Source organism: Chiloscyllium punctatum, chromosome 23 (assembly GCF_047496795.1).
Source record: "Chiloscyllium punctatum isolate Juve2018m chromosome 23, sChiPun1.3, whole genome shotgun sequence".
In the NCBI taxonomy this organism is placed as follows: domain Eukaryota; kingdom Metazoa; phylum Chordata; class Chondrichthyes; order Orectolobiformes; family Hemiscylliidae; genus Chiloscyllium; species Chiloscyllium punctatum.
This window is the reverse complement of record NC_092761.1, coordinates 60,606,378-60,626,680: the sequence shown is the minus strand read 5'-3', so window position 1 is coordinate 60,626,680 and position 20,303 is coordinate 60,606,378. Positions and strand designations below refer to the sequence as shown.

Genomic DNA, 20,303 nt, shown 5'->3' with positions numbered 1-20,303 from the left:
TCTCTCACAAGTGGAAACTCCTTGTATGTTTTATAGAATCCTGTCATTATATTAAAGGCCTTTGTCAGGGACCTTGCAGCCTTTTCTGTTGTAGGTAAATTAGCTCCAGACTCCTTATGCTGAATTGGGGTTTACCATTGTTGGTGTGCTTCAGTTGTTTGGGTCACCTACATTATGGTAAACATAGAACAGTACAGCATAGTACAGGCCCTTCGGCCCACAATGTTGTGTTGAATATTTATCTTAATCTAAGATCAACCTAACCTACACACCCCTCAATTTACTGCCATCCATGTGCTTGTCCAGCAGTCTCTTATCTATCTCAAATGTATCTGACTCTACTACAACCGCTGGCAGTGCATTCCACGCACCAGCATACAGAACCTACCTCTGACATCTCCCCCAAATCTTCTTCCAATCACCTCAAAATTATGACCCCTTGTGATAGCCATTTCTGCTCTGGGGAAAAGTCTTTGGCTACCTACTCCACGTCTCTCATTAACTTGTACACCTCTATCACGTCACCTCTCTTTTTCTCTCCAGTATGAAAAGCCCTAGCTCACTCAACCTCTCTTCATAAGACATGCCCTCCAGTCCAGGCAGCATCCTGGTGAATCTCCTCTGCACCCTCACCAAAGCCTCCACATCTTTCTTATAATAGGGTGACCAGAAATGGTTACAGTATTCCAAGTGTGGTCTCACCTGGGTTTTGTAGAGCTGCAGCAAAATCTTACTGCTGTTAGAAACTCAATCCCCCTGTTAATGAAAGCCAAAATACCATATGCCTTCTTCACCTTATCAACTTGGGTGGCACGGTGGTACAGTGGTTAGCACTGCTGCCTCACAGCACCAGAGAACCGGGTTCAGTTCCCACCTCAGGCGACTGACTGACTGTGCGGAGTTTGCACATTCTCCCAGTGTCTGCGAGTGTTTCCTCCGGGTGCTCAGGTTTCCTCCCACAGTCCAAAGATGTGTAGGTCAGGTGAATTGGCCATGCTAAATTGCCCGTAGTGTTAGGTAAGGGGTAAATGTAGGGGTATGGGTGGGTTACGCTTCGGCGGGTCGGTGTGGACTTGTTGGGCCGAAGGGCCTGTTTCCACACTGTAAAGTAATCTAATCTAAAGCAACGTTGAGGGATTTATGTACATGGACCCCAAGATCCCACTGTTCCTCCACAATGCCAAGAACCTTTAACCCTGCATTCAGCTTTCAAATTCTACCTTCCAAGATGAATCACTTCGCAATTCTCCAGGTTAAACTCCATTTGCCATTTCTCAGCACAGCTCTGCACCCTGCAACAGCCCTCCACACTATCTAAAACACCACCGACCTTTGTGTCACCAGCATACTTACTAACCCAACCTTCCACTTCTTCATCCAAGTCATTTATTCAAACGACAAAGAGCAGAGGCCCAAGAACAGGTACTTGCATCACTGGTCACTGACCTCCAGGCAGAATATTATCCATCACAACCACTTGCTGTCTTCTACGGGCCAGCCAATTCTGTATCCAGACAACCAAATTTCCCTGTATTCCATACCTCCTAACTTTCTGAATAAGCCTACTGTGGGGAACCTTATCGAATGCCTGACGAAAAGTTTTGACAAGCTTAGCACTTTCAACCAGTTTGGTAACAAGCCCTTACTCCATTGACCTGCCCAACTTCCAGAAACGTGAAGCAAGTCCAGTGTTTAAACAAAGCAATCTCTTCAATTTTTTTCACTAATGTAAAGGGTCCCGGGGAGCAGGGGATTTGCCTAATAGTAGTTCAAACTTCCTGGGCAATTCCCCCGGAGGTCTGCACATTGGGGCTTCCCAGGGCACATCTTGGGTCCTTCAATCCAGAAACTGCCCTGATGGAGATTTCTCAACTTGGGAGCCAGGGGAGTAAATGCTACAGGGATTGAACTTCCATTACTAACAGCGTTCTACATCACACTCTAATCAATTAATCTGAACTAATATCCCAATATTTCATTGGACTAAGGGTCAAGCAATAGACTGAGAAACAGCCCTATTAACAAGTAAATTGTAATTGAACAGAAGTAATGGTGTCCTGCAGACCATTAATGCTATTTTAACTATCTACAGTAAGTTAGAGAATGGGCAGCATGGTGGCTCAGTGATTAGCACTGCTGCATCATAATACCAGGGGCCTGGGTTCAATTCCACCCTCAGGCAATTGTGTGGAGTTTGTACATTTTCCCTGTGCCTGTGTAGGTTTTCTCCAGGTGCTCCGGTTTCCTGTCTCAGTCCAAAGATGTGCAAGTTAGGTGGATTGGCCAAACTAAATTGCCCTTGGTATCCAGGGATGTGCAAGTCAGGTGGGTTAGCCATGGGAAATGCAGGGTTACAGGGATAAGGTAGGGGGATGGGTCTGGGTGGGAAGCTGTTTGGTGGGTCGGTGTGGAACAATGGGCCGAATAGCCTGCTTCCACATTGTAGGGATTCAATGAAGAATAACAAACAGTTATGCCAATTAAACTCAGGGGAAAATAAAATCAGTCAGGCTGAGCCACTAAGTAGTAATGTGTTCATGGAGATCTGTTGTTCACTGCGCACAGAGTCTCTATCTGATCCATTTATCTCAGTAATGGATTCAGGCACACTGTCAAAATATAACAAATCAGACTGAAAATTGGATCAAAAAATATTTGAGTGATGAGTCTACAGTCCCAAGGGTAGTTATATTACTGGAACTGAGCACTGTCCCTTTTAAGCATGCATTCTCAAATTTGTAGCTCGGTTCTCATCCACCTCCTTGAACTTTGCCTCGGTGTCTGCTGAATCCTTGCCTCCAGTCTCCCCGAGCCCCAGTTTCCCATCCGCAGTTGTGATTCCCACCAAGCCCACAACCCCCTGGAACCCCCACTGTCATACCTACCATGCCATCCATACCCATTCACTCAATTCAATCACAGAGCAGACGCAGTTACCACATTTAAAAGACATTTGGACAGGTACATGGAAAAGAGTAGTTTAGAGCAATATGGGCAAATGCAGGCAGACAGGACTGCCTGTTTAGAAAACTGGTTGGCACGGACTGGTTGGGCCGAAGGGTCTGTTTGTGCGCTGTATGACTCGATGACTCCCAGCTTGTTCCTGAGGGTGGGAAGAGGAAACATATTTTATTCCGACACTGTCTGGGCTGTTGATGAAGCTAGTGTGTTAATCGTGGCTCAGCGGTAGATCTTAACATCTCAATCAGGAGATGATCAGTCTCCAGCTCAAACAGGCAATCTCAGCAGGCACTTCAGGACAGTTAAAGCTTAATGATGGCAGTTAGTGTCATAAAAATGAGGCACAGCTTCTGCTTCAATCCTCTTGCGAGGGTTGCAATGCTGAGAGGGCTGTTTTGTTGTTCCATTGAATTCCGATACCCTATCCATTTAAATGAAAGTGCACAGTGATCAGTGTCAGTTCTGATGCTGATTGGAAGACTTGGGTCAATGTCCTGGAGCAATTGAATGGGTCAAGCACCAGACACGGCAGAATCAGCTCCACAATTTTCAAACCGTAGCTCTGCTCACACCTACCTATATAATAGAAAGACCAAATGGTTCCATCACATAAAACACTGTTCCCTTGCTGCTGTATCTGCTCAGTCTACAATGCAGATGGACCCATGAGCAAACCACTATATACGCTGCACCAATGGACAGTCTTTCTGCTTCTGAAAAGTGGGGATCTCAACTCTGTGGATACCAAAGGCCAGGGAGGGTGTCACCAATTTACCTTTCTGGGATTTAAATGAACAGATTCATTTCATTTTGGAAGTTCATTACTTGGAAGAAGTCATCAGCTGATATGGAGGGAAAGGAAGTCTCTAAAATTTGCATGAATTAAAATGAGAACAGAATTAGTTCAACATATCCACTAGACCGAATCGTTGCCTCAAACAATGTTCAATATATACTCAGGTAGGACTTTACCCATTATCTGTGCCCTGCAATATTTGATGGTGAGAGAGGATTGTTCTATATCTAGTCATTGCTATGCCTATTGTGAAAGTGCTAATGGAACAATGTACCAAGAGTCCTTACTCTGTAGTTACTGTGCTATAAACCTATCCTTTAGTTAGTATTCCTACTGTGTTCCTAAAAAGACATACTAAACAATCACTTACCCTTAAGCAAATAGAGAGTGAACTGTGCTTCTGGTGGATAAATTTTGCATTAAAGTCCTCTAGCATATCTTGGACCCATTGGCCTCTTATCAACGAGCAGTTTCTGCTTACTTCTGGTTTGCCACTCATCACTTTCCCATGATCCTCTTGCTCTTCCCTCCTTCCCAACATCACAGCCTCTTTCTGAAAACAGCTCTACTCCCCTCCATCTGAGTTGTAGCCCTTCTCACTCTGTCTCCCCATCCCTCTGCCAAGCGGGAATTAGGAAGTGGTTGAAGAGGGAGACAGCAGGAAGCAGAGAGGGGGAGTAGGGGAGGACATTGGAGGCTGGGGAGGTGGATAAGGTAACAATGTTTTCAAACAGACTGGGCACTCACAGGAACTGCACAAAATGAAAAACATTTTTTTGGGAACTTCTCTAATTTACAAACCACATTAAAAAGTAGAAACACGTTATTGGGAATTGGCTATAAACATGGTGACTGACTCATGAGTGTTTAACGCAGCAATGTGGAAAGTGGACATTTTGAACACTAATTCTACTTCCCTTGGGTTAATGTGGGGGTACCGGTGTTGGACTGGGTTGCTTGTTTCGGTTCATTAATATGTAAATCTCACAACTTTCTTTCAAATCGAATACGCGAGATAACTTAAGGTTTTATTAAAAAAAAGGTGACATTTCAACACAGGCAATGCATGAAAGGTGCGAGGTTAGAGTCTGTCTGTATCCCAATCTTGAATCAGACTGGCTCAATTCCAAAGGAGGAATTTATAAAATGTTACACGGATTGACTGCCTGCAGATTATATGTTTTTGAACAAAATAGAATGCATCTGCAATTACAATTCTGCAAATATAAATTCACCCAAGAGACTTTTGTGTGTGCAAGCATGTGAGAGAGAGAGAGAGAGAGAGAGAGAGAGAAAGAGAGAAAGATATTGCAGATTCATTTTACTTTGTTTGAAAAGCACACAATTTGCAGGCAGTCAATCCAAGTAACATTTTATAAATTCCTACTTTGGGATACAGACAGATTCTAACCTCACACCTTTAATGCATTGTCTGAGCTGAGATGTCACTTTTTATTATAAAACCTTTAGTTATCTCGAGAATGTGACATAAAAGAAGTTCTGGGATTTACATATTAACGAACCGAAACCTGCAGCCCATTCCAAAAGATGAAAAACTTAACAGCAATCTAGGTTTGTTCAACATATCATATCAGTTGCAAGCATGACACTGTAATCTTTGGCTATAAATTCTGTCTAAGGATGCTACTCCATAACTACCTGAAGGAGCAGCACTCTGAAAGCTAGTACTTCCAAATAAACCTGTTGGACTATAACCTGGTGTTGTGTGATCTTTAACTTCCTTGACTTAGAATCCTTACAGTGTGGAAAGAAGCCATTCAGCCCATTGAGCATCCCATCCCAGAGCCACACCCCATCACCCTGCATTTCCCATAGCTAACCCACCTAACTTGCACATCCATGGACATGATGAGGCAAGTTTTTTTTCAGCGTGGCTAATCCATCTAACTTTAAAATCTTTGGACTGTGGAAGGAAACCAGAGCATCCGGCAGAAATCTGCGCAGACTCAGGGAGAATGTGCGAACTCCACACAGGCAAACAGTCACCCAAGTCTGGAATTGAACCCAGATCCCTAGCACTGTGAGGCAGCAGTGCTAACCACTGAGCCACCATGCCGCCAATCTGGGAGAGAGTTGGTTGACCCACTTGTTGAAATAACTGTCTCACTGTCTCACTTGATGTGCTTCATATTTGAGGAGTTGAAAATTCAGACCAACTGAAAAAGATCTCTTAAAAGTAGTGTAGAAGGCTGGAGAGTGAGAACACAGATACAGATGGTTAAATCTGTGCTTACCTCATGGGGTAGGTAGGACAACATGTAATAGGCATAGCGGCTTTATACAGATACTTTCCACTCCTAGACAAAAGTAGAAAATAATTTAATATCATAATCTTAAATATTGTACTAATATTTATAAAGCTAATATTATATAATATTTTATAAAGTTATAAAAATTGGCAAAGTCACCATAGTCTTACAGGACCGTAGGGCTGCTCTCTCACATGAGAAACAACTCGTGGTGGTTTAACCTGAGGGGGACCACACCTTAGGCAAGGGGAGAAATGCTGTTTGCATCACTTTGCACCACAGACCTGCCAGACTGCCAATGAAACAAAGCAAATCCCTTTATTTGTTAAGAAAGAAATCTACAGTGAGAACGGGCAGATTAACTAAATTCTTCCCATCTAGGAGTTGTCTGAACTTTCTTATCCCAATCTGGAACAAATGTTTAGTCTAAGAATGGAGACATTGGTGATATTTACTATCAATCACTAGTTAACGGGAGAAGGTTGTGGTTGACTGAGTAGTAAGAAATTAACCATGGTCCTTTTAGGTATACTTTGGGGTTTTTTTTAATCTAAAGTATACTGAACAGAACATTAGGGAACCAGTTGCGTCTTTATTCCAATCTAAAAGCTGTGTAGCAAGTTTTGCAGATTCAGCATTTTTCAAAAATATATTTTAAAAGCTATTCTGGAACTGGAACACTGTTTCTCTGAAGAGTTTGCCCATTAACATAAATCGTGGTACTACCTATACCCCTCCACCTCACTCTGAGGTAAATTACAAGAAAGCACTTGCACCCTTGTGATGAATTCCAGTTTGTACCGCAGTGCTGTGACCCTGAGACTCTGAATCAGCACACTACCATACCTGTCACTGTCATTAAGTAATGCTGAGTGCAGTAATAGAAGGAGTCAAAACATGTGGCACTGAAAAGCAGTCAGTCAGGCAGCATCCGAGGAGCAAGTGAGTCAACATTTTGAGCATAAGGAATATTCTTTCCTGATAAAGAGCTTATGCTCTAAACTTCAATTCTCCTGCTCCTCGGATGCTGCCCGACCAGCTGTGCTGTTCCAGTGCTGCACTTTTTCACTCTGATCTCCAGCATCTGCAGTTCTCACTTTCTCCCAGCCTTGGCTGATCTAATTTTCTGCTGACCTCTGACTTCCATGCCCTCAACCAGACTTTCTGCCTTGGCTTGAAGTTTGATGGGGTTTTCAACCGACAGGATTAGTGTGGCTGGAAGAGCACAGCAGTTCAGGCAGCATCCAAGGAGCAGCGAAATCGACGTTTTGGGAAAAAGCCCTTCAGCAGGAACGTCGATTTCGCTGCTCCTTGGATGCTGCCTGAACTGCTGTGCTCTTCCAGCACCACTAATCCAGAATCTGGTTTCCAGCATCTGCAGTCATTGTTTTTACCTTTTCAACCGACAGCTCAGCTGCTTTTTACTGTGGCTTTTCTCCAACTGATTAACTGTCTCACAGTCTTGAGAGGCTGTGATTGACTTCAGATCGCAATCTAAGACTGGTACATGTGTTTTAAACCTGTCTCCCTTAAAAGTTCTGCCAATGGGGACCCGTTACTCAATAAATGGAGAAGAGCTAACTCCCAGTCTGGATTCTTATAAAATTAATTTCACAGATTGACTGCATTTTCCATCTCTCCACTCCACTGAAGATAGAGTAGAGAACTTGTCATTTGGTTGATATCAGCGTCCAAAATGTATTTCCTGAAATGTTCATTCACAAATGGAGGTACATTGTCTGATATTCGACTCTTCCAGGAAACTGGGCACTAAAATCCTTGCCGCGCTTTGGTCACTGCAGTGACTGAACAAAGTCTTGCTACCTCAATCCATCGTTAACAGGACTAAACACATCTTTGCTCCAAGATTCTGTTTCTGGCCTTTTGGAAAATTTTGATGAATCCATTGGTTCTGTAGGCATTTTGCCCATCAGACAAAATATAATCCTGTAATGTCATTTGAAATATCTGGTTACCACACTGATCATTGAGGTCATAGAACATAGAACATAGAACATAGAACAATACAGCACAGAACAGGCCCTTCGGCCCACGATGTTGTGCCGAACTTCTAACCTAGATTAAGCACCCATCCATGTACCTATCCAAATGCCGCTTAAAGGTCGCCAATAAAGGTCATGCTCTGTACTTTATAATACCGGAGATACCACCTCATGGAGTTTCTGTAGGGTTTCGCTTTGCATTGACTGTGGTACAACCGTTGTAGTTGTACTTCGATAAAGCCTTTGACTATTGTCCAGCGTTTTTTCTGGCCTGAAATACATTTCAATCACCTTTGCCGACAGCATTTTCTGACCATTGTCCACTCCTGGTCAGATTATAGTGCTGCACAAAAATCCCCGAGATTTTCCTCAGTGTTAGTTATGGCCAAAAGAATAAGACCTTCTAGATTCTTCTAGAAGAATAAGACCTTCTTTTGCTACTCAATCCACTGCTGCCCTTGAGAGAGTGTACCCAATGTTATTTGTACCTTGCCTGTAATATTACACAGTCATATCCCATTAGACTGAGCCTGAGTAGTTGAATACATGAAGATTCCTTTTGATACTTATGGAATGGTTTGTAGTTCACCTTGATGTGAAACATCATTCCACGAAGAAGACTGTAAACATTTCACATCCTCACAGAACTACTAATGCTCCCTCACATTGGTTGCAAAAACAACTTTTCAATTTTCAAATCTCTTGACATAAAATAGACCAGTTTCATTTTCCATTAGTTTGAATGCTATCATTACCTTGGATCTATGAGTCTATTGAACTTTCATTACCCTTTTTCCCCTATAAATAAAAGATGCACAAGCAACCCCCTAAAAGTCAGAGGGAAGTTGAGAAACAAACTTGTAAGGAGATCTCAGCTATCTGTAAGAATAAGAGGGTGGTTATGATAGGGGATTTCAACTTTCCAAACATCGACTGGGACTGTCATAGTGCCATAGTGAGATGGAGAGGAATTTCTTACATGTGTACAACAAAATGTTCTGATTCAGTATGTGGATGTACCTATGAGAGAAGGTGCAAAACTTGACCGACTCTTGGGAAATAAGGCAGGGCAAGTGACTGAGGTGTCAATGGGGGAGCACTTTGGGGCCAGCGACCATAAATCCATTAGATTTAAAATAACGATGGAAAAGGATAGACCGGATCTAAAAGTTGAAGTTCTAAATTGGAGAAAGGCCAATTTTGACGGTATTAGCAAGGTTAGATAGACAATAGACAATAGGTGCAGGAGTAGGCCATTCTGCCCTTCGAGCCTGCACCACCATTCAATATGATCATGACTGATCATCCTTAATCAGTATCCTGTTCCTGCCTTATCTCCATAACCCTTGATTCCACTAGCCTTGAGAGCTCTATCCAACTCTTTCTTAAATGAATCCAGAGACTGGGCCTCCACTGCCCTCTGGGGCAGAGCATTCCACACAGCCACCACTCTCTGGGTAAAGAAGTTTCTCCTCATCTCTGTCCTAAATAATCTACCCCATATTTTTAAGCTGTGCCCTCTGGTTCGGCACTCACCCATCAGCGGAAACATGTTTCCTGCCTCCAGAGTGTCCAATCCTTTAATAATCTTATATGTCTCAATCAGATCCCCTCTCAGTCTTCTCAACTCAAGGGTATACAAGCCCAGTTGCTCCAGTCTTTCAGCATAAGGTAGTCCCGCCATTCCAGGAATTGACCTCATGAATCTACGCTGCACTCCCTCAATAGCCAGAATGTCTTTCCTCAAATTTGGAGACCAGAACTGCACACAGTACTCCAGGTGTGGTCTCACCAGGGCCCTGTACAGTTGCAGAAGAACCTCTTTGCTTCTGTACTCAATTCCTCTTGTTATGAAGGCCAGCATGCTATTAGCCTTCTTCACTACCTGCTGTACCTGCATGCTTACCTTCATTGACTGGTGTACAAGAACACCCAGATCTCTTTGTACTGCCCCTTTACCTAAATTGATTCCATCATCTGCCTTCCTGTTCTTGCCACCAAAGTGGATAACCGTACATTTATCCACATTAAACTACATCTGCCATGCATCTGACCATTCACCTAACCTGTCCAGGTCACCCTGTAATCTCCTAACATGCTCCTCACATTTCACCCTGCCACCCAGCTTAGTATCATCAGTAAATTTGCTAATGTTAATACTAATACCATCTTCTATATCATTAATATATATTCTAAAAAGCTGCAGTTCCAGCACTGATCCCTGCGGTACCCCACTGGTCACTGCCTGCCATTTCGAAATGGAGCCATTTATCACTAATCTTTGTTTCCTATCAGCCAACCAACTTTCAATCCAAGTTAGTACCTTGCTCCCAATACCATGCGCCCTAATTTTGCTCACTAACGTCCTATGTGGGACTTTATCAAAAGCTTTCTGAAAGTCCAGGTACACTACATCTACTGGATCTCCCTCGACCTTTTTTAGAGTTACATCCTCAAAAAATTTCAGAAGATTAGTCAAGCATGATTTCCCCTTCATAAATCCATGCTGACTCTGACCTGTCCTGTTACTACTATCCAGATGTGTCGTAATTTCATCCCTTATAATAGACTCCAGCATCTTTCCCACCACTGAAGTCAGACGAACTGGTCTGTAATTTCCTGCTTTCTCTCTCCCATCTTTCTTAAAAAGTGGTACAACATTAGCCACCCTCCAATCCACAGGAACTGATCCCGAATCTATCAAACTCTGGAAAATAATCACCAACGCATCCACGATTTCTCGAGCCACCTCCTTCAGTACCCTGGGATGGAGACCATCAGGCCCAGGGGACTTATCAACCTTCAGACCTAACAGTCTCTCCAACACCAATTCCTGGCAAATATAAATTCCCTTCAGTTCAGATCCTTCAGCCACTGTTACCTCAGGGAGATTGCTCGTGTCTTCCCCAGTGAACACAGATCTGAAGTACCAATTCAATTCTTCTGCCATTTCGTTGTTCCCTGTAATATGTTCCCCTGTTTCTGTCTTCAAGGGCCCAATTTTAGTCTTAACCAATTTTTTGCCTTTCACATACCTAAAAAAGCTTTTACTATCCTCCTTTATATTTTTGGAATCTCATGGAATAAAGGTATAACTAGCCATTTGGATACAGAACTGGCTCAAAGGTAGAAGACAGAGGGTGGTGGTGGAGGGTTGTTTTTCAGACTGGAGGCCTGTGACCAGTGGAGTGCCACAAGGATCGGTGCAGGGTCCTCTACTTTTTGTCATTTACATAAATGATTTGGATGCGAGTATAAGAGGTACAGTTAGTAAGTTTGTAGATGACATCAAAATTGGAGGTGTAGTGGACAGCGAAGAGGGTGGAGTTACCTCAGGTTACAACAGGATCTTGACCAGATGGGCCACTGGGCTGAGAAGTGGCAGATGGAGTTTAATTCAGATAAATGCGAGGTGCTGCATTTTGGGAAAGGAAATCTTAGCAGGACTTATACACTCAGTGGTAAGGTCCTAGGGAGTGTTGCTGAACAAAGAGACCTTGGAGTGCAGGTTCATAGCCCCTTGAAAGTGGAGTCGCAGGTAGATAGGATAGTGAAGAAGGCGTTTGATATGCTTTCCTTTATTGGTCAGAGTATTGAGGTCATGTTGCGGCTGTACAGGACATTGGTTAGGCCACTGTTGGAATATTGCATGCAATTCTGATCTCCTTCCTATCGGAAAGATGTTGTGAAACTTGAAAGGGTTCAGCCCATTGGCCCATTTGGTCAAGATCCTGTTGTAATCTGAGGTAACTCCACTGGTCACAGACCTCCAGTCTGAAAAACAGCCCTCCACCACCACCCTCTGTCTTCTATCTTTGAGCTAGTTCTGTATCCAAATGGTTAGTTCTTCCTGTATTCAGTGAAATCTAACCTTGCTAACCAGTCTCCCATGGGAAACCTTGTGAAATGCCTTACTGAAGTCCATGTAGATCACATCTACTGCATTGCCCTCAAATCTTCTTTGTTACTTCTTCAAAAAACTCACTCAAGTTTGTGAGCCATGATTTCCCACACACAAAGCCATGTTGACTATCCCTAATTAGTCCTTGCCTTTCCAAATACATGTACCTCCTGTCCCTCAGGATTCCCTCCAACAACTTGCCCACCACTGAGGTCAGGTACACTGGTCTATAGTTCCATGGCTTGTCTTTACTGTCCTTCTTAAACAGTGGCACCACATTTGCCAATCTCCAGTCTTCCGGCACCTTACCTGTGACTATCGATGATACAAATATCTCAGCAAGGGGCCCAGCAATCACGTCTCTAGCTTCCCACAGAGTTCTCGGGTACACCTGATCAGGTTCTTGGGGATTTATCCACCTTTAACCGTTTCAAGACATCCAGCACTTCCTCCTCTGTAATCTGGACATTTTGCAAGATGTCACCATCTATTTCCCTACAGTCTATATCTTCCATATCCTTTTCCACAGTAAATACTGATGCAAAATATTCATTTAGTATCTCCCCCAATTTCACACTAAAGCCGCCTTGCTGATCTTTGAGAGGCCCTATTCTCTCCCTAGTTACCCTTTCATCCTTAACATATTTGTAAAAACCCTTCGGATTCTCCTTAATTCTATTTGCCAACGCTATCTCATGTCCCCTTTTTGCCCTCCTGGTTTCCCTCTTAAGTATACTTCTACTTCCTTTATAGTCTTCTAAGGATTCCTCAATCTATCCTGTCTGTACCTGACATATGCTTCCTTCTTTTTCTTAACTAAACCCTCATCCAGCATTCCCTATATCTGCCAGTCTTCCCTTTCACCCTGACAGGAATATACTTTCTCTGGATTCTCGTTATCTCATTCCTGAAGGCTTCTCATGTTAAATAATGAATATATGCAGATTTATTAATTTATGAAAGTTCAATAAGATTGGCTTCTTTTAAGATATGAGTTCATATGGATCTGGGAGATAAAAAAAGATATCCACAAAGGAAAGGGATCCTTTTAAAATTCTCGAAACCAAGTGGAGGTGTTGTGTGAATAACCAAGGGGATCTATTACAGCTGTCCTCACCTGGAGCTTAACAGTTTGATGTAGCCAGCCTAGCATCACAACAACTTGGGAAATCTCACCGGGAACTGCTCTTAACAACTTAGAGTCATAGAAAAAGTGTGGACTGCAGATACTGGAGAGTCAGAGTCGGAGAGTGTGGTGCTGGAAAAGCACAGCAAGTCAGGCAGCATCCTAGGAGCAGGAGAATCAACGTTTCAGACATAAACCCTCCTCAAAAATGCTGCCTGATCTGCTGTGCTTTTCCAGTGCCACATTTTTTGACTATAGAGACAAACAGCATGGAAACAGATCCTTCAGTCCAACCAGTCCATGTCAACCATGTTTTTTGAAATAAACTAAACCCACTTGCCTGCATTTGGCCTACATCCTTCTAAACCTTTCCTACTCACGTACATATTCAAATGCCTTTTAAATGTTCATAGATCATAGAATCCTGACAGTGTGGAAACAGGCCCTTCGGCCCAACAAGTCCACACTGACCCTCTGAAGAGTAACCCACCCAGACCCATTCCCCCACCTGATATTTTACCCCTGACCAATGCACCTAACCTACACATCCCTGAACACTATGGGCAATTTAGCATGACCAATTCACCCTAACCTGCACATCTTTGGACTGTGGGAGGAAACCGGAGCACCTGGAGAAAACCCATGCAGATACTGGGAGAATGTGCAAACTCCACATAGACAGTCACTAGAGGTTGGAATCAAACCCAAGTCCCTGGCACTAGGGGGTAGCAGTGCTCACCACCCAAGACCACCTGAGAAAGTTCGAGAAAGGGCGAAAGTGGGTGTGGAAAGAGGAGAGAATGATATGGAACTGGATGAAGCTTAGCAGCACACTGAGAAAAATCAGACAGAATCCACAATCCAGAGTGTTTGCTGTGGATGTTCAGAACTTCCTAGAATTAAAGCAGGCCACAGAGATTCTTTCGCAAGACTCCATCCCTGGCCACAGTTTCATGAGAGGGAGCATTCATCAGACCCAAAGTGCAACATCCCTACTCCAACTGACTTTCAAATGCTCAAATACTAGGAAGACATTCTGACAACAATTAGCCTCAAAAGTGAAAACAACTGCGTACCCAAAGTCTGGTGCTGCATATTTTACCGTGAGGTGCCAGAGTTGCAGGATTCATCCTCTACTAAATATATGGTCTTGTTTTTCTATATCAAAGTTTCTGAGAGACTTAGGACAGGAAGTTGGAGATCAGGAACAGCACATAATTCTAACCCACAAAGGACACCAGTTAATTGACGGAAATTTGTTTGCCTATAATCATTTTATTTCTAAAAATATTTTAACTTAACCATTTGTCCCAGTCTGTCATCAGTCAATAACCCTAAGAGAGGCTAGAGATATTTGAGAGGGAGACTTCTTCCTCATTTCAGAGATTAGCTCTTTGTCCAGTAACAGTTCATCCCATGAGGAACCAAGAATATAGGAATAGGGGCATTTTGTTGAGTGGTTTGAAACAGCACAGCTTGGTGCAAAGACAGACTGGATGAGGAGGAGGTCTTGAGGTTTAGAATCAAAGTTACTTTTTACTATGTATTAACACTGAATACTACTGTAGCTGGTAAATCATAGATACACCAGACTGAGCTTATAATTACATAAGCAAAGAACTAATCTATCTTTTGGTGTTCATTTCCAGGAATGCTCTCCACCTTTCCAGTCCTGAATAACTTGGTGCGTTCCTGTCTACTCTAAGTCTGCCCACACTCTGCCATTTATGTTTTGTGATGTGCAGCTCTGTAACATCACAATAAGATTGTTCCAGGGTCTGAAGTTCTTGCACAACACTGGGCACGAGAGGGAATGGAAATTCTTTTCAACTCCTCTAGCCTTTCCTACCACTTAATATGATCCTATTCATATATCCATTTACCTTGCCTTGGTGCCAGGTCCCTTAACAACCTTCCCTAATACAGTACAAGTCCCAGTTCGATACTCCCCGTTAACATAAGAGATTTGTTTTAAAAGTGGGAAAGAGTTCCAGATTACACCACTGTGAGCAGAAATGTTTCATAACATCACCAAATGCCTAAGCTCTCATTTTAATAACCTTAAAATTCCCTACTTTTAATGGATTCCATTCAAAACAGTTTCTTTCTGCTTGATTTATCAGATTCTTTAAAATCCTTAAAGACACTTAAATAATTCCCTAACCCGCAACACAAATGCAATTACAATCTGTTCTACTCAATGTGTCATGTTGATCATGACCGTAGGTGCTCAGAGAGTATTTCACTTCCAACAAATGCTAGTCACGCTCGGACACAGTGTGTTGATCCTTGAATCTTTTACATTAGGTGAGAAACTAAACTAGCTTGGTCCAAACATTCACAGTCAACAGACAGAAAGGTAAATACAGATTAGCAGTGTACTGGATCATAAGGGATCACAGGGGTTGCTAGGTTACTCATTTGAGAGCAGGAATCCTGCCAAGATCACTGATATTACCTGCATCATCTCAATCAAGTTCACCCAAGCCGAGTATAGACACAGTATTAACTAGGAGACTTCTGCAGCCCTTATTGTTCAGTGCTGTGCAGGACAGTGTGTTTCTCACTGAACCATCCAGACAGTATGTGGGATTATCAGAAAGAATAAAGATAGACATTGTTTTAGGAAACATCAACTTTAAGTAACTTTAATTTAATAGGGAAGGCAACGGCCAAGTGATATTATCACTGGATTGTTCATCCAGAGACCCAGGTAATGTTCTGAGGACCCAAGTTCAAATCCCATCATGGCAAATGATGGAATTTGAATTCAATAACAAAAAGCTGGAATTAAGAGTTTAATGATGACCATGAAACAATTGTCAATTGTTGAATTAAAACCCCATCTGGTTCACGAGTGTCCTTTAGGGAAGGAAACTGCCATCCTTACCTAGACTGGACGACATGCAACTCCAGACTCTTAACTGTCCTCTGCGACAGGCAATAAATGCAAATCCAGTCAGCAATGCCCTCATCCCATGACTGGTTTCAAAGAAAACTTGCTCTGCATCAGGTTCGGGGTTTTAAATGTTCTGGATTTCTATTCACCAACAGTCACTCACCTGACCCAGCCTTTGTTCAGCAACAGCTGGTAATCGTGGACAGACAACTTGTGAGCCATGAGACCTGGAGAACAAAGTACAGATACTGAGTAAAATGCATCAAGCGGCACTCTGCACTGCTTTCACTGCATTCAGAACTTTATATTTTCATGAGATATTCCCCACTTGATCAGCAACAAAGACCATTACCATAAACCAGTGTATGTGCAAATCACTCACTCAGTGTTCCAGAGACTTGAGCCTATAATCCAATTTGGTTTTCCAGTGTAGCGCTGAGGGAGTACAACATTGTTGGAAATCCTGATGGTCAATGCTCCCTTCACACACAGCAATTGGCATTAGCACGCAGATTGCAGCACTGACTTCCAGTGTACGGATCTTGGAGGTCTGTGCAGCCAATGAAGAAATTGGAAGGAACTCTCCTAACATGACATTATACTGAAGCCCCATCTATCCTCTCTAGTTAAAGTTTCAATGACATAATTTTGAAAAAGCAGAGGAGAGTTATCCTCTGTGTGCTGGCCAATATTTATCCTTCAATCAACAACCTTAATGCAAATTATTCAGTCTTTCTCTCATTGTTGTTTGCAGGAACTCACTGTGTGCAAATTGACTATTGCATTTCCCACGTTAAAGTGATGACTACAATTCTAAACACGCCTAATATGCTGAAAAGTGTTCAAGTACACTAGAGACCAAAAGTATGGAGTTAAAGCCATGAGAAAGAACTAAAGACTTCAGAGGTTAAGAGACCTTACAAGAAGAAATTATTTTTTGGAGGGCACAAAGTATAAATGCCAAGTCACTGAGGTACTGGACTCCACAATCTATTCCTAGTTCCGCCCCCCCCCCCCCCCCCAACTATCTAAGCCCCCTACTCCTCCGTGCATTACATCACCTGGTGGCTCAGTGGTTAGCACTGCTGCCTCACAGCGCCAGGGACCTGGCTTCGATTCCAGCCTCGGGCAACTGTCGGTGTGGAGTTTGCACGTTCTCCCAGTACCTGCATGGGTTTTCTCCAGGTGCTCCAGTTTCCTCCCACAGTCCAAAGATGTGCAGGTTAGATGAATTGCCCATAGTGTTCAGATGTAGATTAGGTGCATCAGTCAGGGATAAATATAGGGTTGGGGAATGGGCCTGGGTGGGTTACGCCTCAGAGGGTCGGTGTAGACTTGTTGGGCTGAAGGGCCTGTTTCCACACTATAGGGATTCTGATTCTGATTATTTGACATCAGTCAGCAAGATCAATACTCTTCAAAAAGTAGGGAAGATATTGAAAAGTAAAAGCTTACTGACTCCAATAAATCAAATAAAAACATAGTTCAGAAACTAATGAAATCAAGACATGCCCTCCAGTTCATGAAAAAAATGGAATTGAAAATGAGGGAGCCAAAACTTCAGGAGAACATGATTTTTGCAAGAAGTAGGAGGAGCAATGACAAAGGCTTCAGCAGACGCCTGCTGAAGTGCTTTCAAAAAGGATTCGATTTTGTGGTTAGAGATTAAAATTATATGTCTTAAAGGGACAGTCTATCTCTCCCTGTACTTCCTGCCGACAGAGATGACTGACACCATGGCATCTCAAACATCTAAAAAACTGTATTGGAGATGAAACAGCTTTTAATACGACACACCCACGTGTGCCCACAGGCCTATACATGCACACACACAGCAGACTAACTGCACCAGAGTAGTGACATAGAAATGGAACCATAACAATTTCCTGCTGTATGGATCAAGGCAACCTTTCAGAAAAGAAAGTTACAACAAAGCTCTTCATACAGCTTCAACTATTGGTGGTCTGCTTTTCTCTTTTCAATTAAACTAACAAAATGTTTTGAAAATAAAACATCTCTGATCATTATTAGCTATCGCTTATCATTAGACGAGCAATCCAAAGGCTCATGCTTTTATTTTGTTATTTCAAAAATGTACTTTATTCATAAAATTAACTTTATATATATATATATATGTACAAAGTGACTAAAGCAGTTCAGTTCTGTACAGTAGCACATGGAGAAACAAACAAACATCAGAGTTTAACTCTATCCAGCAAGATTATATTTGCATATTTGAGGCAGTCAGAGGTCTGATAATCCCCATTTAATTTCAGTAGATGGTGATCGTTCCCCAGTGCACCTTAGCAGCAGCTGCTCCCAGTCCCGGAGGCCCACGCTAATATCCTCGGAATATAGACGCAAACCCCACTCCGGTAGCTCCTGGAATTGAAGGTCAATAAATAAGTCTGGAATTGAAAGCTCATCCCTGTGATGGTGATGATGAAGCTTTAATTGGTGTAGAACCCCATCCGATTCACTAATGTTGTTGGAGATAGTTAAAAATCACAACACCAGGTTATAGTCCAACAGGTTTAATTGGAAGCACACTAGCTTTCTGAGTGACGCTCCTTCATCAGGTGATTGTGGAGGACTCGATCGTAACACAGAATTTATAGCAAAAATTTACAGTGTGATGTAACTGAAATTATACATTGAAAAATGGATTGTCTGTTAAGCCTTTCATCTGTTAGAATACAGTGATAGTTTCACTTCTTTCATGTGTAAATCACAAAACCTTTTTTTAAAGTTGCATTCTCAGGTTAGCTGTTAACAATGGTGATAGCTAGACAATATGTTGAAGGTAAAAACAATGACTGCAGATGCTGAAAACCAAATACTGGATTAGTGGTGCTGGAAGAGCACAGCAGTTCAGGCAGCATCCAACGAGCAGCAAAATCGACGTTTCGGGCAAAAGCCCTTCATCAGGAATAAACGCAGTGAGCCTGAAGCATGGAGAGATAAGCTAGAGGAGGGTGGGGGTGGGGAGAGAGTAGCATAGAGTACAATGGGTGAGTGGGGGAGGAGACGAAGGTGATAGGTCAGGGAGGAGAGGGTGGAGTGGATAGGTGGAAAAGAAGATAGGCAGGTCGGACAAGTCAAGGAGACAGTTACTGAGCTGGAAGTTTGAAACTAGGATGAGGTGGGGGAAGGGGAACTGAGGAAGCTGTTGAAGTCCACATTGATGCCCTGGGGTAGTCTGTACTGTTTGTCCTGTTCGGGTCCGAACTCTGCTGGTTTAAAGGTGGTCTGGAGTCCGTGTGGGATGAGTTGGTTACGGAGGCATGCACTGAGGAAGCAAATGTGGCTGTGGTACCGAGTTTGTTTCACAACATGGTTGAAGAGCTTCAGAGCAGAGGAAATGACCTGGGAGTTGCAGTGGGAGAGGGACTCCCTGAGATTCTTGTAGAGAGAGGAGGAAAACTTCTTCAAGGCAGGCATCCTTGCAAGAGGATTCGCAGTAGGGTTAAAATCAACAAGGTAAAAACAATGACTGCAGATGCTGAAAATCAAATACTGGATTAGTGGTATGTTGAAGGTGTTAGCCCCCTGTGTTCTCTGTCTATGACCTGATGTTTAGATTGATTCTAATCTAAAAAGTGAGATAACAGAGTTTTCCATAAATTCATGCAGTTTTTGAGCTCAGAGTTCTACATGAATGTATGCAGTTTTTGAGCAAAGTGCAATGTAACTCTGCAAGTACAAATTCACTCCACAAAATATATGTGTGCATGTGGGTCTTTGTCTGTCTGTGTGTGTGTGTCTGTCTGTCTGGGGTGGGGGTTGTAAGTGTGAGAAAGTGTGTGTGTGTGTGTGTGTAGTGAGTGCAGAGTGTCTTAAGTCTGTGAGGGGATGCATGTGGGAGTATGTGTCGATAAGGGTGTGTGTGTGTGTGTATGTGTGTGTATAGGAATATCTGTGTCTGTGTGTGTGTGTGTAGTGCAATGGCGGTCACCTGTAATGTGACATGAACCCAAGGTCCCGGTTGAGGCCCTCCCTATGGGTACCGAACTTAGCTATCAGCCTCCGCTCGGCCACTTTCCTCTGCTACCTGTCCCAAAGTCCACCTTGGAGGATGGTCACCCGAAGGTCCAAGGCTGAATGTCCTGGACCACTGAAGTGTCCGCAACTGGGAGGGAACCCTCCTGTCTGTTGACTGTTGTGCGGTGCCCATTCATCCGTTGTCGTAGCCTTTGCTCGGTTTCCCCAATGTACCATGCCTCCGGGCATCCTTGCCTGCAACGTATAAGATAGACAATGTTGGCTGAGTCACATGAGTACCTGCCATGTACAAGGTGGGAGATGTCCCCACGTGTAATGGTGGTATCTATGTCCACATTCTGACAC

The 20,303-nt window shown here is 43.0% G+C and overlaps 1 protein-coding gene across 2 annotated transcripts in view; it reads right to left on the bottom strand.

Annotated features, from left to right (window-relative positions):
- The window catches only part of LOC140494103 (arginyl-tRNA--protein transferase 1-like), a 67,723-nt gene that overhangs the window by 34,425 nt on the left and 12,995 nt on the right, over positions 1 to 20,303 (bottom strand). The window contains exons 2-3 of one of the 2 annotated variants that reach the window (XM_072593072.1): positions 16,120 to 16,183; positions 6,013 to 6,075 (exon numbers count right to left, since the gene is read on the bottom strand). In XM_072593072.1, the coding sequence (XP_072449173.1) occupies positions 6,013 to 6,075; positions 16,120 to 16,183 (127 nt within the window). The remainder of the gene's footprint in view (positions 1 to 6,012; positions 6,076 to 16,119; positions 16,184 to 20,303) is intronic. The other variant, XM_072593073.1, reaches the window with a different exon arrangement.